Source organism: Morchella sextelata (genome assembly GCF_020137385.1).
Source record: "Morchella sextelata strain SCLS chromosome Unknown scls_2, whole genome shotgun sequence".
In the NCBI taxonomy this organism is placed as follows: domain Eukaryota; kingdom Fungi; phylum Ascomycota; class Pezizomycetes; order Pezizales; family Morchellaceae; genus Morchella; species Morchella sextelata.
The window spans coordinates 1,319,441-1,343,222 of NW_025408617.1; the positions used below are offsets into that span (position 1 = coordinate 1,319,441).

Genomic DNA, 23,782 nt, shown 5'->3' on the forward strand with positions numbered 1-23,782 from the left:
GGGTAATTTAGAAGAAAAAAACGTGGTGATATTTTTTCTGCAACGGAATGTTATTCTTCCTTCTTCTTCACTTCTCTGCTGACTGGGGGGGTGGAAAGGAAGAGACAAGTGTAGGGGGACAGGATAAGTATAAAAAAGAGAGGAAGGATGTAGACAGTGAAGATATGTAGGTAGTAATATATTAGGGGAGAAGCAAGCGTAGAAGGAGGTGAATTCTATTCACCCATTGGAGGGAGACTCTTCCAAGTCCTTTTGTGGATCTTTTTTCCCATAATTGCTTTCTGCCCCCCGCTGGCAATCACACTTTCAAGGGTAATTATCATTACTCATTACCTACGCTTCTCGCTAGAGTAGTACTGGTAACATTGCGCATGCGTTTATACGCGGCTCAGGAGGGACGAGAGTACGTAGTACTAGTTAGACTTTGCTCGCTCGCTTACAATGGCAAGCATAAACGGCGGCGAGGTGCATATACTACAATACAGTTTAAGAATGTGCCGGGAAAATAACGCAGAGGCAAAGGAAATAGCACGAGGCTACATATTACGAACTTCCTCTTAGGTATCAGTCCATAGAAGTATAGTAGCTAGGGGAGGGGGGGTGGCCTGGGCCAATGTCTGCAGGATGAAGGATGATTACCATGCACGGGCCGTTATTAAAGCACGGCACGAATAGATAGAATATCCCAACTCTTGTTCCTCCATACCTCAAACTAGCTGGACATGAAGAACGTTTGGAGGGTTGGGGGAGGAAGGAGCTGGTCGTGGTGGGTAGAATTGCAATGCACTGGATATCCATAAAAATGGCGCTGGGATCAAATCCCCCGGCTATTCCATGGGAATCCATGCAAGTCAAAACTGTAATTGGTTTCTACTACGCACCCTTCTAATCAGCCAATGATAGGCTGTCGGGTTTTTACGACCAGTGGCGGTACGACGATCAAAAATCTTCGATCTGCCGAATAGTAGCTGGGTAGGGAGGGTAGCGCAAGTTTACTTACTAAATCGGGGGACAACCCAGAACCTTGTTACCATCCAGCCTTTGTAGTAAACCAAAGGGGATGATATGTGCTGCATGTTGTCTGCCTATCTACTCTGGGTATCTGCCCACTAGTACTTAGGTACATACACCGGCCGGCAGGGCGAGTTAACTTTGGTGGCATAAGATATCTCGATGAGCATCGCCTTTTCCTTTTGGGATGCCACATATTTCAGGACCGCAAGTTAAACCGTGCGCTAGCTCTATTGGCCTACCCACATATATTCTATCATTCATGCACGCCATAGAGTAAGGAGTAGACGAGTTGATCAGAAGTTTGATTGGCTTCCTATCAATCCTTGAAACGAGCCGAGGATAGGTTTCTGTCATGCCAGAAGAATTTCTTATACGTCTCCCACCCTCCATACAGTTTCATTATAATCCTCCTCTTCCTCTTCGAATTTCCCCTCCTCTTCCCCTTGCCCCGGGACTGTGGAGCAAGGAGTCGTCCTGACAGATATTTTTTATGTAGTGGGGGTGTTCAGTTCAGTTTGGGGGTTTGGAATGTTCTGTTGATGCGCACCTGTCACACTTCATTCGTCCCCAAACCCAGTTGTTTCCTACTCGGATATTTGAGATCCCAACTTTTGAAGTATTAAGCACCGTCCTGCCTTATTCCTGGGGGCCGGGTCGTCTACCCTAGAAATTTGTTCTATCTCTTTCCCTCTCTGGACCGTATGCTGTTGGATGTGAGAAATTTCAGAAAGTGAGAAAAAAACACTGATCGAACCGTACCCCGGATCAAGCAAACATCACCCGGGAGCACTCGCGTCATGCAGTATAGTGATCGATAATCTCAGACCGACCGTTACCCCCTAGTCTTGTCTAAGTCTATTACTATCGCGCACTAGTTTAAGATCAACGGATTTCCTGGTCCTTTTTCCAAGATAATCCGAAGTCAGACTGAAAGAGAGAAAGAGCATCACTGATATATAGTAAGCCCACGAGTTTCCTTTCTTTCTTGAAAACCCGCAGTCAGATCTAGTCACTCCTTCAACAAACATGCAGTGGGTTCACAACCTGGCACCGGGCATTGTGTCCCAAGCCCCCATGATTATTCCGGTCTGTGTGGCTCTTACAGTTCTTGCCGTCGCAGCAACATTGCTGCGGTGCTATGTGAGGATTTTTATGTTGAAGACCTTTGGAGCTGATGACTGGGTCATCGTTTTCTCGGCGGTTAGTTACAGATTGGTAGCCGCAACTCAATTGTGCTTGAGCTAATTCGGTTGTTCATGCAGGTTTGCAGTATCATCTACAATGCCCTCACCATTGAACGTGCGTATATGAAGAATCTTCATCGTTGATCACTCGGGTCTGACAAGAATTTGTAGAGACACGATGGGGACTAGGCCTTGATCTGAAGTACAGACCAAAAGTGAATGCAAACAAATATTCGGAGGTTTGTTTGATACTCTAAAGTTCTGCATGCACTGGAGCGGGGCTGACGGATTTTCCAGGTCAATTTTGCCGGGCGGCCATTCTACATGCTCGGCATCACGGGATTCAAAGTCTCTCTATGTCTGGCGTACATTAGACTTGTGAACAAGCAGAAGACTTATAGACAAATCACCTGGTGGATTCTCTGGGGCTGCGTTTTGTCCCATATCGGTGGCATTCTTGTCTTAATGTTTCAATGCAAACCCGTGAGTACCGCCGGCGGACCGTTTGAACCCGTTTCCCGGATGATCGCTGACTGACTTGTGCAGGTCCAAAAATCATGGGCTCCTGCAACAAAGGGAACTTGTCTTCCTAACGACATCACTTTCTATGTGCTTGCAGGTATGTATTCGGTCATCGTATAGTTATATAGCCCGGGTTCTTACATAAGTATACGTATAGCCAACACCATCTTCTTTGACATCTGCGTCATCATTCTGCCGATTCCTGTTTTTCTCCGAACACAGATTGCGAATAGGAAGAAAGTAAGACTACTTATCAATGCATGCTGAGGAGTCATTCACTAACGCCGATTCAAGGTGGCTCTCATTGGTCTCTTTGCCCTCTTCAGCTTCACCACAGTCTGTTCGGTCATGCGAATGGTCCAGATCATAACCATCGCAAAGAATGGGAACTCCACAATGCTGGTCCTCTGGGGCACAATCGAGATGAATGTTGGGGTAAGTCCAATCTGAATCACTTGCTTACTGGCACATGCAATAAGGCACAGTTCGTCCAAGCCAAATACTAATCCCGTTCCCCACACATAGATTACCACAACTTGCATTCCTACGCTGGCCCCGTTATTTAAGTATTTTTCTGAGCGAGGCCAGCACTCGGGCAAGCCCTCATCGCTCGGCTATGTCTCAAACAACTCCCGTCGCTCGAAACGCACCATGGAGCTCACCTTCATCCGCGAGCAAAAGCGCTCGGGAGCCTCAGCATACTGTGCCCACACAGGCAGCACTGGCCGTGACTGTGACAGCGAGGAGAATATCCTAGCGGTGGCTCCAGAGGCTCACCATCGCTTGGATGGGATTCAGATGAAGAAAGATTTCCAGGTGGAAATTTCTAGTGCGCATTCTTAATGACGACCACCGACCGCATGCCTGAGTTGTGCCCTCAATTTAGCGATTTCTTTTGTACTTTTTTAGCCTCTCGGGCAAACTGTATATTAATATCCCCCCGTTCTCTTTTGTCGGATTATTATTATTATTTACGTAGAGTACGTAACGTACGCGTATGAATCAACGGAACGGATGCAGGAAAGGCCTTTCCTTCTGTGACGATAATATTTCAATAAAGACACGAGGGTCGTCCGTTCATGACCTCAAAGGCTTCTTTCCCTATGTGCCACCTGCATACGTATTCCCGCCTCTAGGTGGGTGCGACTCTTGGGAAACTGCACTTGGTAATTGCACTAACTCACTCATACTTCCTTACCTCCTTAATTCGCCTAATTTAGTAGGCAGACACTCTACTGGGGGTATCTCACTGAGTGGGTGTAGAGCATGCTGTCAGCCTATTTGTTTCTTAGTCAAATTGTTTAATCTTTATCGAAAAAGCAAAGCCAGAGTAGAGCGACTTGTAAGGGTGAGGCTTTCTTGTTATTCAAGCCACTCCTACCCAATGCTCAAAAAAACCGCCTATCGACATCATACGTTGCAAGCGCAGCACTCGTCATACCTGAGGTGAACCGTGCAATTGAACCAAATGTTTTAGTTCGCTGCTCTTATGATTTCCATGATCGCACTTATCGTCCGGGGTAGAATTTAAGATTAAGGTGATCATGGGCTAACCACCTGCCGAGCGGAGTGATCTCCCGTCGGCCGGACCCCAGAAGGCACAGCTTGCTACGGTCCGGAATTTGAAACGCTCGGTGAATTCTGCACCAGAACAGGCTATTGGTGTATGTAAGTGCATGTAGTACGACAAGAGCGATTTTCGATATCGAATAAGCAAATAACTATGCGCTTTCCAATTCCAGTTGCGCGGGTACATACTTTCTTAGTCAAGTGTCTAGGCGCGGATTCTAATTCAGAGTCTGGTTCTAGTTGGATAGGGGGATAAAAAATTCTCCGGCAGCGCGGAAATTTCGCACTTTAATCGGTTATTCTGCTCTACTAATTTAGCCGCGGAAGCTGCAGAATAGCCGCTCATGTATATTAGGGTACAGCGCGTCTGCGGTCGCAACCTCCTTTTCTAAATTCTGGCGTTCCCGCACCAGGTATGAACCTCGTTAAAAAGGGAAACCTGGTCAGCTGAAGACGCCACCACCAAAGCTTATGGAGACGTGATGTTTTTATGCGAAAGGGTGGTAGGTAAATGGTTGAATAGCGAGCTGGTGATCCTAGTCCAAATCTGATGACCGAGTGACCAATCATGAGGCTCGGCAAGAAGCTGGAGACAGGGTCAACGGGCCTTGGACGTCCTTCCGGCCGCTATCTGGCTGGGAAATTTTCCCGATGTCACCCTTTCCCCCTTCCCATTTCCCCCATCTCTTTTTCTTTCCAGACAGGCAGCTGCTGCTGAGAGTCTTACGATTCTCACAAGCATTGGGCGAACTAGACCGATCGGTAGAGTCAGTCTTAGCTGAGCTTATTGACCAAAAGCAACCTATTGGAGATACGCGCTGGTGAAAGTGATGTCTGTGCGAGAGTTGCGCAACCAATGACCTGGCTTCGTTTGTTCCTCCCTTGCTTGACCGTTAGGATATTTGCGCACGGCCTATCAAGTGGGATAAGAGTAGTGTGTTTGTAAACAACACATGCTGTCGATACTGAACGGCAGGATATCCTCTCACTGTTGTCCGGATGTTGCTTTCCGAGACTCACCATTGGTCACTCGGTTCTCGGGATCTTGACATGCAAATTGTTTGTAGCCAGGGCATGTACATGCACATGTAGTTACTGGGTGGATGTCCTAACATTGGGTTCTCTGGGATCGGCGAAGATTCATCTCAACACAATAAGATGACCGTTAGCAACTTCGTCTGGAGCACTTCCTGATTACCGCTAAAACTCGAAAATTGGCTATCTCCGTCCAGGGATTACCACTTGAGTGATTGGTTGAATGGCATCGATCTGCACCAGAAGTTTCCCGTACAAGTAATTTTCATCTGGCCAATTTTTCGAGTTATGGCGGTAGCTGGACTGGTTCTTGATTAGTTGATTTCGTCACATGCTGGAAGCCTTTCGAAATGTCGCTTAACCGAATTTGCTCGCTGCTGTCCAGCGAACCGAAAAGTTGGGCTGGATCTGTTACAATGCGGATGGCCCTTATCTTGCATGTATCTCTCGGCCGCGTGGCTCCAGGGTTTGGGGGGGGGGGGGGGGGGGGGCAGCATGGAAGTTGATGAATCGATATCTTGAGGATGAGCTCGATCCATGCCCTGCTGGTTTGTGCTGCTTGTAGGAGATGGGCACGAGAGTATCTCAAGAAATTACCCGACTGGCTGTCAAGGTCGGGATGTGAAATTTGAGTTGAGAGACGTTACCCTAAGCCCTCTACGGCTGGGGCCTAACCACATGTGTAGTCGAGTGATATATTATGACCAAGTGTCCCTGATTTTCGCTTAGCGTGATTTTTCTTTACGTCGTGATGTGTGCGATACATCGTTGATAGAGTATGAAAAAACGGGGTGAAATCAGTACTGTAGGACCACGGAATTTAGTGAATAATACGGAATTAAACCGGCATTGCAAAAAGAATACAGTACATAGTAATGCCGTATTCTTGCTGCATTACTAGCGCATTAACGGGAATAACGTAGCGAATCCAATGTACCATCAAGGAAAGTTCTTTCCTCAAGGCCAATATGTACATATGTACTTGCCCTTTCTGATTTCTCTCAGCGACCAGACACCTATCAGTTGAGTTCCCAGAACGATAAATCGGGATACGTGCTAGACATCGATTGCAGATACATATATCGATGCGCTAAAAAGTTTATTTCTTCGGACACAAACTTTCTTGCGTAATGTAGTTAGGGCTTGGCGTAACATGTCGTTCTCTCCAACGTCACCTCCCCCAAGCAGCAACCTTAACCCATCATCAACTCACTCCACTTCATCATCCATCCGTCCATCATCTACTGTCCAGTAACAATCATACATGATATTTTCTATCATCTTATATAAGGAGTGTAAACCTTTTCGGGGCGCGTCAATGCCAAAGTAGGGCTGTTGAATGTACGAAACATAGGTTCCCTTATGATGATATTTCTATCAACCGAATATCTATAGTCGAGCCCTTCAAGCTAGGCCGACGTTACTTCTGCTCACGGTTCACATGGGATAGGCGAAGTTATAAAAGAGACACTTCGCACACTGATGAGAAATATATATATATAACTCCGCTTCACCAGCCCTGGTGGCGATGGGGCTCGTCGCAATAGAAAGTGATGGTGTACTTGAAGTAGATGGAAAGTTGACTCTGATTATTAGGTGTTCTTTTTCTATGTTTCTAGCTGGTTTGACTAACATATTGTGGGTCATGTAGAATCACTCGGGTTCCATTTACTAACCGAGAGATAACTAACCGGAATACGATAGCGGGGACGCGGGTTTCTTCCCGGATGTTTGCTTTTTTTTGGAGTCACTCGATCGACCCAAGTAGTAAATTATGAGTCCCAAAAAAAGGATAATGCTGCAGAGCACAAGCTTCATGGCGAGATTCCAAGTTACCTACTGAAATAATGTGGTCCGTAAGCTGGGCTATAAAATCGAGATGGTTCGGCTTCTTGGGGCCTTGGGCTCGCAGAGCTCGAGCTATAAGGGCAGGCTCATAGTACAGCTCGAGCGGTATTAAACCACCCAAATAAGGTCCATACCATTCTTACTAGATAGAGAGGTGCAGTTATCCACCTATACAGATTTCACCCTTCATATCTCATTGTATTACATACACCATAACACTTCCGGCTCGAGACTAAGCTCACGAATTTAGTAAATGATTTGGGCCAGCTCGGCTCCCAGAGAGGTAGGGCTTGCTTTCAATGAGCCAGGAGTCTAAAGATCGAGCACGGACCGCACTAAACTGTTACTGTTACTGTTACCGTTACTGTTACAGTCGCAAGATATCGCCCGAGATGTCGGACGCGCACCGGATTTTACAGGCAGTTGGACCGAGGTTGAAGCTTCACATCAAATTGAGTGTTCTTAGAGACCAAGTCACCGTTTAATAAATTAGGCCCCGGACAACCGCTAGAAAAACTTCACTACCTTCCACTATGTCTCGGGACAACCATCTACACCAGCACATGCAACACCACCCGCCGGATATAAAGCCGAGCCTTTTTAAGCCCGAGGTTTTAGGCATGTGGTACAATATGCGCCTATATGGCACGATATGTGTCTTTTCCCCGAATCGGCTTTCCTCCCGTGCGGCTTCCCGACCGACTTGTTCGGTCGGGCTAAAGTAATGCCGTGTCTTTGAGATAGGAGTCAACATGTGTCTCGCTCATTAGCAGCGTACCTACCACTGATAGATGGTCTATAGGCCGTTTAATATTCATCTCTTATATGGGGTTAAATTTCTTTATAGTTTCCGAAAATCAATGTCACGATAATCAACGCCGCAGTGCTATCTTGAGACCAAAAGAAGAATGAACACAAAAAAAGCTCACGTACGCCAATAGATACGGAACTTGGCATATTTATGCAAGAACACAGACGGCAATCTAGTTAATAGGCGGTCGCTTTCGGGTAACCTATCGTGGTTTACCGAACAGCCTAGGATAAATTCTGGCCGGTCCCGGAAAACTCCAATAAAGCATCTTCTCGGTCACTATGTGACTTGAGGCCTATTTTATCCAGCAGTACAAGAAAAGTGTATCTATAACTGGGCATAATTGTCAACGGCGCATGATATTCTGCATACGCTACGTGCCCTCGCTCTGGGCAATATAAGGGCCTCGATTATACTACTACAGTTTCCCCATACGAGTACTCCTTGAGCGTCTGCATTAGTACCGCTCATATCTTCCAATAACTTTAGGCCGCTTTGAAATTTCGAAGACAGAGAAAGGCAATATACGATAGCAAATTCTACAGAACCTAATTACAGACTACTTCGGCCGTAAAGGGCCCAAAGATTTCCTAGGGGTAAATTTCTATCGCAATTTCCAAACTAGACCGGGTGGCTGGGTTGTTTACCAAATATCTTCGTACTTCAAAAATTCGAATTTAGTCTAGAAGATAAAATCCCAGTGGATTATATATCCTGGATCTTACCAAAATTCACGGCCACAAATGACGTGCTGCATATGGAAGGGTTTGGTACCCATATGGCTAGTAGGGCTAAAGCCTTTGTCCGCAGGCTCTTCAACAAGAACGAAGCCATTAATAATTATGGTTTCCGCTAAGAAAGACTACGCCTATAGCTGTAACTCAATGACCGCAATCGGTTACACACACGCAACGTGATCTAATCATGGGCGAGTGATAAGTTATGACTAAAATTCGGTTCATTGCAACCCATGTCCCCATATTAAGGGTGTCGCCGAGGTATTGGCAATTAATTCTTTCCCGAGTACCTGGGTCTTGATCGGGAGGTACATAGTCAAAAAAACATTTACCGACCCGCGGGAGGAGTACATCGGTCCAAGGGATACCGGGACGACGGCACGATGACACTAAAATTATGGAAGCCGGAAGAGAACCATGTTTAGAACTTCGGTGAGCCTTTATTACATGTACTCAATGGCCTTGAGGTCTTAGAGTACTTACCACACCATGGAATTTACGTGCGACCACGGCAGTTCTTGTGAGAGCCGCGTACCAAAAACGCAGATGAAATTACTTGAAAATAGTGAAAATGGGAAATTCCACATATTTGATTAGTCCGATATTGACCTTCGTGCTGTGTTTGAAATGCCAAGCATTCTAACTACTCTATTAATTTACCCGCTAATTAAACGAATAGGCTAGCCCGAATGGTCGTTAATATTACATCTAATATTATCAGGGCGAAAGCGGCTCTGAAGGCGATGAAAGGAATTCTGGATTATGGCTGTTAACCTCACCCCCTGTCTGGCCGCTCCATAGAGACCTCGGGGAGCCGCACCACCCCCACCTAGAGTTTCAAGGTTGTTTAGAGAGTCGCTGGTTGACTGCTCGTGCGGATTTAATTCTTCTCGCTTTGGCCATTTGCATTTTTTAACATATGCTAGTGCATCGCACTGAGCAAGGACAAGCGCTAGTTATGCTTATTTGAAACGTTCCGACCGGTTCTAGGCACCAACATCCTTTGGAAGAAGATACACATGTGGTCCCAGAAGAGTTTCATCCTTGAATAGAGTTTGGGGACCATCGCAATCCCCAAGATATGGAATATTAGGACTTCCTATTTTGGATTATGTATATTCCAAGAGTGAGGGATGTACTAGTTATTCCAAGCGATTGGTTGTGACTGGGGCTTGGGGCGTGCAGCTGAGATATGGAAATCCACCAGTAAATGGCCATTCTGACAAGTTAATCCTGGCCTACTTTCAAAACATCACTCGTTTCTGTCACTGAAGGCGTGCATGGTTTGAAGCGGGGTCGAAGCGTTAAGAACCTTAAAAATATCTGACCTCGCAACTCTGGTAGCCTTGGGCCCATTTCTCGCTTTGAACTACAATGATGAAGATCTGTCCTCCCCTTTGGCGGCTAGATTCTATCAAGTATCGGATACTTCAATATTAGTACAGGAGCGATATTAGTTGTTTCGTGTCAATGTCCCACTAGTATACCCCTCAAATCATCATTTTTAGCTTGTTTATATTGTGTTGCAAGCACCTCCTATGTTTTCTGCAGTACTGGCTGCACGGAGACACATGCAGGAATCTCTCCTTCCATAAATATAAGCTTGAAGTTTTTCTATTGACGGGTAAAGTCAAGTTGGGGCACTGCAGGCTGCGGGGGGTTAAGTGGATTTGCTTCATGTGAAGAGCTGTTATGAAGGCTTGGTTGTTCTCTATGCAATGATCAGTAAAGAAGAATCGGGTCCACTAACTGTTATCGGTAGAGAAGAAATCAACTTCATGATCCTCCTTTCCAAATGGTTAACCAATTGTTATTATTATCTTTCAGATCGCTACACATCCCCGCTCAACATATCATCCTACCGTATGGAATGCTACTGGCCACAGTCAGCAGTGAACCACAAGATAGTAGGTCACATGCACACATTCGATAAGATAACCCCTTGACGGGAAAGCTCTGTGGATATGGTACCTCGATGTGGAGATTGTATGTCTGTCGCTTCCTCGATAAAATAAACAAATAGTCTCTTAATCCTTTTTTACAGGAAGTCTGATTGACTGATGAATAGAATCATCCCTGGAGATATATCTCAACATACAGGGTAGCCTATGATACTACTCGCGCGGCTGATGAAATCGATATCCTCGGTTGAACTTTTCTTCCTTCAACTTCTAGGCCGACCTATGTGATCTGGTTTTATTTCTCATCAGCCCAGGCTGAAATACTTTCGGTAAGACCTAGGGGCAAAACTTTACCAATTCTTGTCGTCAGCCTCAAATATACTGTAATACAAAAAGACAACGCGGAAATACTTTCGGTCATGGCTAAAATCTGAAAACATGACCTTACACCAGGATAAGATCAAGATCAACCATACGGATTAGATTACCAGTGCCAGCCAGCCTTTTTCCTAGCCCACGTACTAAGTGAGAGTATATTATCATTCAGCTGAAACATATACTTCCGGAGCAGTATACTGACCAAGGCTCAGAGTTCACCTGACCGCATGATGGTGTTACTGCACGATATATGAGGGCTCTTTGGAGATTGAAGATAGGAGATATTTCCCGGTAGGTGCATGCAAACATCTTTGAGGGGCTCCGGAAGGTGAGGGATTTGCTGATAGTGTATTTCATAGGGCGATAAGTGCACGAGCCAACAGTCTGGTGCCTCAAAGTTTGATAGTCTTGCCCATGAATAGGACGCAGCGTACCCTATAACTGTACGTGCTTATGGTTGATACTAGTACGTGGTTATTCCACTGCAAGGCCAACAGCACAACCCGATTTAAGTCCATAATGCCATAGATTGCCACATGAGCTCGGACAGATGCAGTGTTATAGCTAGCTTGATGAGATAAGCGGCGAATAGGATCAATGCGATACTGAAGGTGGGATACCGGAGATAGGTTAAGGGGAGCAAAGCACTGTATCGTTGCGCTGATACAGTAGGCAGATTGGAAATGGAAGGGGATAAAGGAAAATGATGTACTGGCCGGTGGTTGGTAGACGTTTGTTAATCCTGACGTGCGCTCTTGACCCGAAAGATTGTGGTGTTTTCAGGGTTTCGTCAATAATAACAACGATATTATGGATTGTGCGGTATATAGGAGGAATTTGAATGGATAATTAGAGTTAGGGTGGTATCGCATATTTCCGTTGGTTCTACGGTTGCGGTAGCAGTCGTGGTTGGTTTGACGGAAGTTTTAGCATCATGAGAGATCACTCGATGATGATATCTAGCACTGGCACATCAATACGCTAATAGGAAATGCACGAATGGATCTCACGATATTGCAGTACGATCGGATATAGACATTTGCTAACATTTATCTGTGCATACAAACATCATCTTTGCAAAACCACGGCTTGATACAGGAAATATTACTCGAGGTTGTGATAATCAGCTACCCATGGGATGCACAATGCCTTCTTTATAGATCATGCAACTGTCCGTATATTTCGCCTTCAATTCTTTTTGAAGAACCTCTTATCATAGCCTCTTCCTTCTCCATCTCTTCTCCATCAGTTTCGATTACTCTTCCTCAACTTCAGCACCGACCTTGTGATCCCACACCCTCCCGCAAACGCAAACAGCCCAAGGGGTACAGTGTGAAGTATTGTGTCCCCATAAAGGACGATAACAATAGCGACTCCGATCGAGAGCATGGACGCGAGGAGTGTAAGGATGATCTGAAAAAGATCGGTTTCGCCTTGTGCTTTGCGGATCTCGTCGGCGGTCAGTTTAGGTGGGCGGGAGAACATCGTGTAAGTAAACGTCTGTAGTAGGGTATGAGTTAAGATGATCCAGGAGTAGTCAGTATGTGATCTAAAGGCTATTTGGGCTTTGTGATTCAAGCTTTAGTTGTGGAGGGGGTCGGGAGGGTGTAGAATGAGTTTGATATAATGATACGTCATGCCCATTGAATGCGCATGCGATTAGGAAAATATACAATATATTTATGTGTGCATACGTATACAAGTGTACAGAGAAGTGGGAGATATTGAATCTCTCTGGAGAATATATAATTGTTCAAAAAGATTTAATTACAAGTATTTACATGCATATGTACTTTATGAACGCATGAACGACTATCGTGATTCCCCAGATAAATGTACCAAGGCCAATGTATCACAGCTGTAGACAAGCCCCATAGTGATCAACACAACTGGAAACTCAGCATAAATGTTGGAGAAAAAGCTGTGAGGGTAGTTTGGGATTGGGTCCCAGCTGCGCGCTATCAATTATTTTTTGTGTTTACAGTCTTTTAACCAGTCTCATACTCGTTACATATACGCAGGTTATTATAATTAATAAACATATATGAAATATGCTTTAAAATCTACGAGTATAAATCATAAATTCAAATTTAGTTATCGCAAAATTAGCCTAATATGAAAATGCCAAGAGATTAAATTAAACCATGTCTCTCAAGAGGAACAAAAAAGAGGGTTAGTTACCCAAGAGTCTTTTAATTTTACTCCTTCGATACATGCAAGAAAATCCTGGTAAGGGTTCATTGACCACATCAGACTCTCTTACTAGTCTTGGCTTATTATCCTATTGGGGCTCGTTGTGCTGGTTTGAAACTATGAATTGAGATACTAGATCTAGATCTGTGTGCGTGTGAGGAGCCGCATTAGGGTTGTGAGAGAGATTTTCACGCTCATTTTGGAGTCTCGCTTTCTAATAATAAAATGAAGTTTGAGAGTAGATGTAGTTAGTAAATAATAATGTTTGAGGTGCTAGATTGCAATTGAGAACAGATTTTCTGCTGTTGACATCTAGCAACATCTTGACATCCAGCGAAACGTAGCCGCTAGCCATAAGTTCACCACGTCTGTCCACCTCTCTGTCAATGCGATGCGACTCAGCTAAGGACGGTTCATCACTACCGCTTTGCAATTTCCATCCCCATCAGAGCTCCCGGTCTTCTTTTCCCTACGTTACACCCGACCTCATGCTCAAAGAGTGCCTCAAAGATTGAGTCCATATTAAGAGGCTGACGCCAGAGCTTCTGCAAAAAGGAACTGTGCCCTGTATCTACAACTCCCAATTGGTCAGTAAATTTGGTAGCATTCTAGACCTTTGGGATCCGCATTGACGATACTTTGACAAATAGAACCATCACCTATCGATCATTCTTTGACTAATAGAATCACCACACGTCTTTTAAACATGATTAACAGCATACGATACTGGGAGTGTGATCTACTACCGGGACTTTACTTTGGTGGAGCACTGGTTTCTCAATTCATTGGTCTGATTTCAGTAACCATTAAATCAAACAATCGGCATTCCTTTCCCCGCTTCAAACCGCGCCACTTGTTTTGGATAGCAATCTAGATGTCTACTCATACCTGAAAATCCTTTCTGCAATACTTAAAGTTCAATGATTGACCCAAAGCATGACACGTTACCGTGCCAAGGACAGAAAACACTGCCCTAGACCCGGCCGGTGGAGTGTAACCTCTCTTCCTGTTACCGTACAAAAGGCAAAAGAAAAGAATATTCCGCCAGGTACCAGGTAAGGTGGAAATCCGGGTCTTGTGAGTCGGTGTTTGGGTCATCCTCGCAAAATCTTCACCGCATACCGAACTCAGAGACTGGGCGTTCGGGTCTAGCCCGGGCCCTGGGATTCGGTGAACATGAGAAGGTCCAGACTGCACTCCAGCAGTTGAATTTCGGAGAGGAAGAATATATCACATAAATCATACCTATCATAAAAAGAAAATTTACAAGGAGAGTAGGCGTCAAGCAAATCAGAATGCTCCGGTTACGCATTATTTACGCAAGGTATCTTACTGTTGGTAGGTAGTACAGGCAGCTGCGATTGCCGGGAGAAGCTTTTATACATGATTCCGAGATTAAAGGTTAGAGCTGAATTTTTTTAATTTACTTTCCTTGATTTGGCCCCTTGATGAATTGGCCCAGAACCACCTTACTCGACACATAGAGAGGCTGAGCGATGTCAGGATAAGGTATTTCTTTTCTCTCCTGTCCCAGAACCCGAAGATCTAGATCTAGACGTTCAAAGGAGGCACAGAAAAACCCTAGCCCCACACAGAAGTGTGGATACACGTGAGCCTGTTGGCCTTAGAATTGCCGCCTTGATGGGCCGGTGGTTGCGCAGCGCCGCCAGCTTGGCACGTACCTACTTTTTGCAAGCCACGACCACCAATCACCCCTCTTTGAAACTTGGATTGTCTAGTTACCATTCAACTAGTAAGTAACGTTCCATAATTGTTTCTTCTAGTAATATTACCAAAGGAATATCTTAGCGACCATGGACTCATTAGTCATTACAACCTGTTCAGTGAGTTGATAGCTAGAAAACACTGGATCGAAAAGATAATAGATGGCAATATCTATTTGAAATTCCATGGTGGTCTTACTGGTAAATCCGAATATCTTCTTCCCAATGAACACGGCATGCTTATTTCGATAGATATCCCATTCTAGCAGAAGGAGGCCCGTATAGCTTCAACCTAAATCAATCACGTCTAAATGATACATAGGGTAAATCAAAATTATATTCGGCAGAAATGCATCGGTTATTCTCCCCGCCTAGATACTAGTTGAAACTCCTCTCGGATAATGTAATATCAATTTCCAGAAGCGGGAACAGGGTATTCGGAGAATGGACACTGAAATCCCCCTAGGGCCGATTGTCTATCCTGACAATCTTTGATCTAGTCAATTTTATGAATCTATTCGCCCGAGTCAGTTAGCTGGTCACCTCACTATATATACGACAAAACCTCGGTATTTTTATATCAAAATGAAATAAGTCACTTCTAGCAATAACTAGTTATTGCGGTAATGTAAGGCAGGTATAACTTTGGTTTTTCTTTTTACCAGGTATTCCCAAAACCAGAAAACGAAACGTGTTAAACACACACTGCATAGTAAATTCGCTGTCTGGGCTTTACACAGAAAATGACAGTGCAGAGTTGAGATCTCGACCCGGCATCCAATTTTGCCTTGTCTTGTCTTGTCTTATGTAGTCTTGGCTAGCTAATAAGAAATAGATTCAGAAACCCCACCTTTTGTTTGGCGTGACGGCTTTCCAGATGCCGTGTATCGGTACAAGCGCTCATGAATAATTGAGTTGGAGGGAGAATTGCCAGTTCGTATCTTATGAATAGGTGGTTGCTAACACAGGTCCTATGCATGTTAGGGGGAAGTATCATCGGATAACGAATGTGAATCCCCTATGGTCCACTCGAGATGTTAAGTATTCCGAGCTATTTCTACGATGTTGGAGGTGCGGGACACTTTGTTTCCATATCGTAAGATCGCAGGTGGTAGGTACATGCCTAGGGATGCAGATTACACGGAGATGGCGCATGGTGAATTACGCGCATGTCGGTGCACCACGAGTGACTTCATGTGCAGATAACCACGCTACTACACGCGCGCACCGTCTAGACTATCATCCGAGAGCCGTGATCAACAAACGATGGCCAGGATCAACCTTTGTTCGTCTGTCACCGATGGATGATGGACAGATGCTCGATTAAATCACGGAATTCCATGATTATCGTGGATATATATCTCTAATATTTATATCATTACAATATGACCGGAGTCTTCGAAGTAGCGAAATTGGAGTATGTTCGTCACACCTATACTAGGTTGCCCCTTAATTAACCGGCGGAAAGATAGATGGATCTCTTAATACCTACGGTATAGATTCATGACCCCTGATGAGTCGGCGAGCGGCTCTAAGTATTGTGCGTGGGTTGTGTGGCTCTTTCAGCCTTAAACGCCCGGTGTTGGTATCCTGTTGTTGACGTGACCCCGTAACGGAATCAGGTACGTTCGTATCTTGAACCCGGTGGCCTTGAGTCTCGCTCGTTCTCTCGCTAAAGTAAGGAATATTGAAGGCAGAAATGCGCTTCAGGGAAAAACATAGATCCAAGTTTGGTAGAGGTTATGTGGGGGTAGACCTGTAGGCGGCTTCAACCTTCCAAGAACTGAACTGACTTGGATGCCTTGCTCTTTTAGAGTTCACATTGCTCGAGAAAGATCGGATTCTTGCAACATTTCTATCCTCCATGGGTGGGAAATCAGAAAAATAAAATAAAAACACTAACCTGGATGATGGATCCTTTTCTATCTCCCAAATATTATTTTTGGCCTGGTGTGCGTATTGTTGCGAGGGTCCCACTGACAGGGTAAGGATCTGCAGGTACAGGGTTGGGTTATTTTTGGAACGTGGGTAGGTTTTCTCTCGATATAGTGTCCTCACTAGGCCAAGAGAGGGAATTGAGGTGATAATCCCATATTTAACAGGGGCAGGAAAGCACAGGCCAGGTAGAGGCTCGAAGGCTGGCTGCATGGGATTGCTGCCGAGAGAGATATGCACCATCTGCTCTAACGGCACCACGGTCCAGATTAACGAACGCTGCACATACCAACCAACGGATTCACAGTGGCAGCGCTACGCATCTCCCGCCCAGAAACTTGTCAAATTCTTGAAGAAAGAAAAAGGGTCAACAGTTGAAAGGGAGGGCGTTTAAGAGGTTTTTCCCTTCTTAACATTATATTTTTATGGATTCTAAATACATTAATATGGTGTGCGGTACAGGATTATGACGTGAACTGGATCATGGAATTATGTTATCATGGAGTTATTATACGCAATAGATTCCAGAAAATATATGTGGAATTCGTTAAGCAAGACATTGTTGAACGGATTCAAAGTTTTGCTGGAACACACACCATCTCTACAATACTCACCGAAATATGATTGTATTCAAACAATTCTATTTACCGGCCGATCTACGCTCGCTTCGTCGTGGCGCTCTGGGGAAATCAAATTGAGAGGTGGGAAGCTGTCCTCGACTAACACTTGCTTTTTATGGATGGCGTTCCTGCATGGGTCCTCCACATGTTGGTGATTGTCTACGCATCCAAGACCCCAGCTGCAGAATTTAACAGGTGCCATGCTCGCTTGATCTACGCCAATAATGACGGACACGGTGGGTCCTATCCCCTTCATGGCCTGTTAGAACCCCGCTCACTAATTCCTACTAATTGAACCTAATATTACGCGATTCGATAGGAGTGTATATAGTTGCATGCCCGTCCTGGTGAAATTTACTCGCTCCAGACTTCACAGACTTGAACCGTCTCTCGGTCCAATGTCCATTTCCTCCAAGACTCTTCTATATCACTTTTCTCTTATGTTTTTTTAATCCTCTAGCCTACTTTCATTCTTTACTTTTTTTCTTCAATTTTCCCCTTCCGTATCTATTCACCGTTAATTCTGTAATGCACTTGGTCGTTTCATTGCCCCGGCGGCGTTTTATTATCTACATTCTTTCTGTTATTCCTTTGCTTTTTTCGTTTCTCAGCATCTAGACATCATCTCTAGACTTTGCCTGGGCCTTTACATAGACTTATATCTTCAGCAAGGCCGGTCCTTCCAATTAATATCTCAACCAGCAGAGTTCAACATGTTTACCAACTACTCCTCCCTCGTTGCCTTCTTAGGCATAATTTGCCTCTTGCTAAACCTTACATTCACGACAGCTGCCGAGGTTGGGTATGGTCCTAAGTTCGACGCATGTGGTGATAATTGCCAGACACAGATGGTATCGTTCTGCACCGTTGGGCACGACCAAGCTCAGATGCGAGCATGCTGGTGCGAGGAAGCACAATACATAATTCGCATGGATGCCTGTTTGAGGACTTGCGATCCAGCTGTTAGCAACATCGATGAACAGCGAGATCAGCTACTCAGATATCGAAATTTCGTATGCGAACCATCAACTGCTTCAGCGGATACGGAGTTCACGGAGTACTATCAAACTAGATTTGCTAGTGTGGAGGGTGGTTTTGTGCCTGAGATTACAAGAGGTATTCCACCGCCGACTGCGAGCCCCCGAGACATCCAGACCACAACAACTGAGACTATGGCTTCGACCTCAACGCCATTGGGGAGTGATACTTATACAAACCTCCTGCCTTCATCTACCCTTACAACAATTGTTAGGCCTACCAGTAATATAACTACCAGCCCAGTCTCTACTGCAACTGCAACTGCATCCTCATACGTAACCGCATTACCCTCTACTGCAGCTGGCCCAACAATGCTCAAAACTGGCCTCACCACTGTTCAATTGGCTCTCATAATCTCGGGAGTGGCTCTCTTCTCAATAATACTGTCGATATCAATACTCTACTATACACGGCGCCGTGAGCCACCCAAACGCCCTATCTGGAATCCTCCACCACCACCACCACTTCCTCGTCCGTCTCCAACAAGCTTTATATACTACCATCCTACCAGTCCGCCTCCAATCTTCCTCTCTCCCAGTCGCAAGAGTTTCGATCTTGATCTTCAACCTCATGCGATCACCACATCCACATCTTCATTCTACTCCCGTGACAGCGAAAGCGTGATCTCACCTCCCAGCCGTGGAAGAGGCCGTTACACTTACTTCCCACCAAGAGAATCGCCAATGCCTTCACCTGAACTATCCGACTTCAACAGATACTTCCAGCCACCACCACAACCTCCTCCTCCTCCCCCTAGTTCGTCCTACTTCTCTGTGACGCCCCTCACAACACCAGCTGTACCGGCATCGTCACCCGCGCCCTCCGTATCGCAGATAACCTCCGCTTCCGCAATTGCTGCAGCAATCGCAGCAAACCATAGAAAGAGCCGTAATTCCTCACATACCCTCATTGATGCCGAGCCACAACAGGCAGTAGTGCAGGGTGCCGTGGGACGAAACACGAGCAGAAGTAGAAGCAGAGGCGGGTTTGATACAAGAAGGAGCAGTAGGAGAAGAGATACTGGGATTGAGAGCGAGTGCTGCTATGGATATGAGTGCGAAGAGGATGATTGTAACGCTAGCTGTGAGAGTTGGAGTGAGAGGGGCAGTTGCTATTGGTACGAGGAGGATGCGAATTGGTGGGATTTGAGGGAGTCGCAAGTCATGGGACCCGTACTTGGAGCTATGGATTCTTGATCCTTTGGGTCCCATTATTCCTTTTCTTTTTTTTCTTTTTCTTTCCTGGTTAATTTCTTAGGTGCGGCTTTTTGATTTTTGGGTTGCGGGTTGTACGGACTTTTTTCTTTTGGTTTTGCGATTTCTTTACGTCTTGGGACTGGAGTTTTTATTTCATGGGTTACATTCATAACGGCCGGGTTTTCTTTTTATTTTTTCATAAGTATATTTTCCTACTTTCCTTATTTCCTTTATTCTTTTTCTTCATTTTTTTTTCCAGCTCTCTCTTTGGACTTATATACGGGGGCAAGTACGCGAGTACTCGGTTGGTGTTTTCTGCATTTTTCTTTTTCTTTTACTGATTCCTTTCTAATGGGATGTCTGGTACTCTCTCCTCTTAATATTTCATTCTTCTTTTGTATAAATTACTTACACAGGCTCGTTTTGTATATATATATCGCTTGGGACGGTTATATTTTTTTTATTATTTCCTTGTTTATAGCATTGGATGGACGCATGGATGGATGGCATGGATGGCATATGGTTTGAGGGCATTTGGAGAGCTAGAGCATGTACAAGATGTAGTTTTATTTCATTGCATTGTACAAATACAGCATTCATTCACTGAGTCGTTTGAGAAAAAGAAAATCTCTATATGTATATAGAAATCTCGAAGAAGAAAAATTCTCTTCGACAACCTTACCCGGAATGACCCAGGGAAAGGATTGCGAAGTTGAGCAACTGATGGCGGCGAGATTCGAACTCGCGCTCTTTCGAACTACGGTTTTGGGCAAATGTCCTAAACGTAGCGCCTTAGACCACTCGGCCACGCCACCTTGAGAGCTTACGTAAATCGCTATCTTTTTGACCTTCGCGTTGTTTGGTTTTCGTTGGGTTTGGTTTGGTGGTTGTTGTGCTAACTTGCGCAGGGATGGTGGGCACGCGGTGGGTGGTGGGTGGTGATGCAGCAGGTGGTGAGGTTGTGCTGTACTCACGGTGCGTGGAGTAAGCTGTGAGGTTTATCGATAGCAACCGTAGGGTTTCGGGTTTTGAAAAAGCTTGGTGCTTGGAGTGGGGAGTGACGTACCGTACCGGTATGTGTGCGGCTTGGTATGCTGGGTTAATTCCATGCACATGGGCTCGTTCACAACCACTCATGTCGGCGGTGAGCAGTGAGCTTCCCCGGCCGACCCGCAGGGAAATAGTTATGTCGATGGGTATTATGATCGGAATACTTCTGGCGGGTGGTCGTACGGAGGAGAGGGAAATGACTAGATTTTGCTTTCCTCCCGCGCCCAGAAAAAACGGCTGGAGCCATCAAGGCTTTCCCTCTAGTATGACGTCGATGTAATTACGCTCCATAGCTAGGAGTATGTAGCTTTTTTTTTTTCTACATACTCGTCTGTACCGTGTTATCTCCGCTGATAGTTGAAGCTACGGCTAGTAATTGATCCTATTCGAGCACATACTGGCCGGTCTGGAAAGACGTTAGTGTGCTTTCCGCGAACGGATCTCTTTGAGCTGGCCAAGATTTGCATATGCAGGTTAGATAAAGCTTCATCTCCACAGCTTCCGGCCAAAAGGGCCTGTGGAGAAAGAGTGCTACTAGAGTACGGGGGGCGGAGCTGACCTGCGATGGATTGATAGAATACGGTGGATTTGTGAGATCAGAGAGAGTTGGTGGCCGGCTGGGGAATGTGAGGAAAGATTAGGAGGGGGTATGGTTCTCTGATCCTGCGGTGGAGCTTTGTTTCTTTCTGGTAAACAAACCCCTCCCCCCGTGTGGAGGTAAGCTTTTGCGAACCTGCTTGTGTTGCGGATCTGCTGGAACAGCATGAAGGGGGGGTGAAGGTTGAGTTTGTGTTTGATGTTCAAGGTGTTGTTTGGTGTGGGACGTGTTGATGGGCCTATACGATTCTCCTCGAGTGATTATCGTGGCCGGCCATAAACAAACCATGCCAAACTCTCGAAAGCGCCTCGCCTTCCAACACAGACATCAGTATGATGTAAAACTCACGATCCACAATCCCAATGTTATATCGACCTACCTACAAAACCTGCCTGCTAGAGTCATGTAGCTAGCACCCGCATCTATCTCCAACTGCACTGCCGATCACAGCCCATCACTCGACTTGGCGCCCACCCACTCTCACTCACCCACTCACTTACCAAAACAAAAACACAAACAACCCCCCGGACCGTAACGCTCCGCACCCCCCCCCCCTCCCCCACCGCCAATCGAGCCTAACCCCAAAAAACCAAAAGAAAAAAAAAGAGAAACCTACAATGTCTCACCCACAAACCACTCCCGCAGTCTCAAAGTCACGTGACACACCTTTTTTTGCCTTTTCTTGCCAGTTAGCTAAGCGCCGGGCGCAGATTGCGGTTGGGGTTTTTACGTCTTTTATTGGGTGGTGGGGGAATGCCGGTAGCCGTCGCACGTTGTTTTTTCCTTTGTATGTGACGTAGAGGAGAGAAGGGGGTTGGGGTGGTTGAGGGAAGGGGTTTGGGGTGGGGGGGGGGGTTCCCGGGGGTCCCGGCGGAGGGTGGCAGCAGGTGCGGTTTTTTTTTGGTGTTGAGGGTTGGAGCTTGGGAGAGAGAGGGAGGATGAGGCTGAGGGGAGTGAGGCGAGTGAGGCGTGAGGAGAGAGAGAGGGCAGGGGGTGTGGCGTGACTGGATTAAGGTTGTGGGTTTGTGCTGTACACGCCCGGCACAGAACCGGGGGGGGGGGGGGGATGGGCTTGACATGGCACGTCCTATCGGTTCTTCAGGCTGGGACGTGAGTTACGTATAATTCGAATCCATCAGCCCATAGTGGCGATTGCTCTCTTTGGAGGAATTGAAGTTATCGTGAGCCGTCTTTGGGTTCTTTGCTTTCGTCTCTTCCGGTTTGGGCCAGCTAGCTAGCTAATTAGGGCGGCGCCTCGGACCTAAATATAAACTCAGCAGCTAACTGACAGCAGAGTGCGGGCTGGCTGGCTACCCCCGTACCACTACATGTAGTAGTACTCAGCGTTCGTCTCGTCGGGACTCAGGGGTCTGTAAAACATCGTGAAGTGAGTTTGAGGTTTGGGGGAAAGGACGGCGACGCAGCTGGAGAGCCGCTGGAGTTTATTTAGATTTTTAGGTCTGTAGAGCTAGCTAGAGACGTCGTGTTGAATTGAGAATCCATAAAGACGGCTCTCTTTCTCTCAATGCTTTGTTCATTAAAATCATCACGATATCAAAAGCCATTAGTTCCATAGTAACAATTACCAATCCCAATCTCCACAACACGCCTCACCACCAATTAAACCTACACAATATGCATCTCTCCATCACACTCACCCTCCTTCTCTCCCTCCTCTGCATCTCCCTCGCTGCACCCACGCCCAAGCCCACACCTGCACGCGAAGTCGCCACCAGCGACAAGCACCAAGTCAGCTGGGGCCTACTCGCCAACGGGCCCGCCTTCACCGGCATCCCGGTCATCCTCGGCGCGGCCGGCTCGGTAAGTTACTTCCTCCTCCCCATACCACAATTCAATTGATGCAAGATTCTAACTCACTAGCACCATAGTTGTACCTCTCCAACGCCACGCTTCCAGCCCCCTCCCAGACGCGCCTCCGCTTCGAGCTCAAGCCGGGCGCTGACGGCGTTGTCGGTGCGCAGGTCATGGACTATATGACTGAGAGCGAGAGCGGGGAGGGGGAGGATATGTATATGTTCCAGTCGGCTAAGAATAGGGAGCTGGTGTATGGCTCTGCAGAGGGGGCGACGGAGGGGAAGGCGGGGCCGTGGGGGTATGAGAAGATGGATGGGAACTGGATCCTGGCGCTGGATGGCGATGTTCAGGCAAGGGCGGTGTGGAGAGAGGAGGTGGGGGCGTGGCAGGTGTATTTTGGGTGTGATGCCGCAGCGGAGGAGGAGGGTGTGGATGTCCTGCTGGAGGGGCACATCTTGTAGGATGCAATGATCATATCGATGCATATGGGGGGGATTGGAAGGGACAATTGCATGGCTTGGGGTAAAATATGGCTGGGATTCCGGGGTAAAACGGCGTTATTATGGGTTTTTTATTCTTTTCATTATTGTTATGAGGTTCCTGGTTATAGGATA

The 23,782-nt window shown here is 46.1% G+C and overlaps 5 protein-coding genes across 5 annotated transcripts; 4 read left to right on the forward strand and 1 right to left on the reverse strand.

Moving 5' to 3' along the window:
- Positions 1-2,040: 2,040 nt before the first annotated feature.
- On the forward strand, positions 2,041-3,563 carry H6S33_005603 (uncharacterized protein; the record flags this gene model as incomplete). The annotated part of the gene is made up of 8 exons (XM_044836967.1): positions 2,041-2,214; positions 2,277-2,313; positions 2,370-2,437; positions 2,496-2,681; positions 2,745-2,817; positions 2,878-2,960; positions 3,015-3,155; positions 3,246-3,563. The coding sequence occupies 8 exons, from the start codon at positions 2,041-2,043 to the stop codon at positions 3,561-3,563; spliced, it is 1,080 nt and encodes a 359-aa protein (XP_044698912.1).
- An 8,681-nt stretch (positions 3,564-12,244) lies between these two features.
- Positions 12,245-12,484, reverse strand: H6S33_005604 (uncharacterized protein; the record flags this gene model as incomplete). Its single annotated transcript, XM_044836968.1, has 1 exon — positions 12,245-12,484. The coding sequence occupies one exon, from the start codon at positions 12,482-12,484 to the stop codon at positions 12,245-12,247; it is 240 nt and encodes a 79-aa protein (XP_044698913.1).
- Positions 12,485-16,615: 4,131 nt separating this feature from the next.
- On the forward strand, positions 16,616-17,326 carry H6S33_005605 (uncharacterized protein; the record flags this gene model as incomplete). The annotated part of the gene is made up of 6 exons (XM_044836969.1): positions 16,616-16,674; positions 16,731-16,784; positions 16,915-16,944; positions 17,025-17,039; positions 17,207-17,248; positions 17,314-17,326. 6 exons carry the CDS (start codon positions 16,616-16,618, stop codon positions 17,324-17,326), a joined length of 213 nt encoding a protein of 70 aa, XP_044698914.1.
- An 858-nt stretch (positions 17,327-18,184) lies between these two features.
- Positions 18,185-19,705, forward strand: H6S33_005606 (uncharacterized protein; the record flags this gene model as incomplete). Its single annotated transcript, XM_044836971.1, has 1 exon — positions 18,185-19,705. One exon carries the CDS (start codon positions 18,185-18,187, stop codon positions 19,703-19,705), a length of 1,521 nt encoding a protein of 506 aa, XP_044698915.1.
- Positions 19,706-22,988: 3,283 nt separating this feature from the next.
- H6S33_005607 (uncharacterized protein) lies at positions 22,989-23,629 on the forward strand (the record flags this gene model as incomplete). The annotated part of the gene is made up of 2 exons (XM_044836972.1): positions 22,989-23,174; positions 23,243-23,629. The coding sequence occupies 2 exons, from the start codon at positions 22,989-22,991 to the stop codon at positions 23,627-23,629; spliced, it is 573 nt and encodes a 190-aa protein (XP_044698916.1).
- Positions 23,630-23,782: the final 153 nt, after the last annotated feature.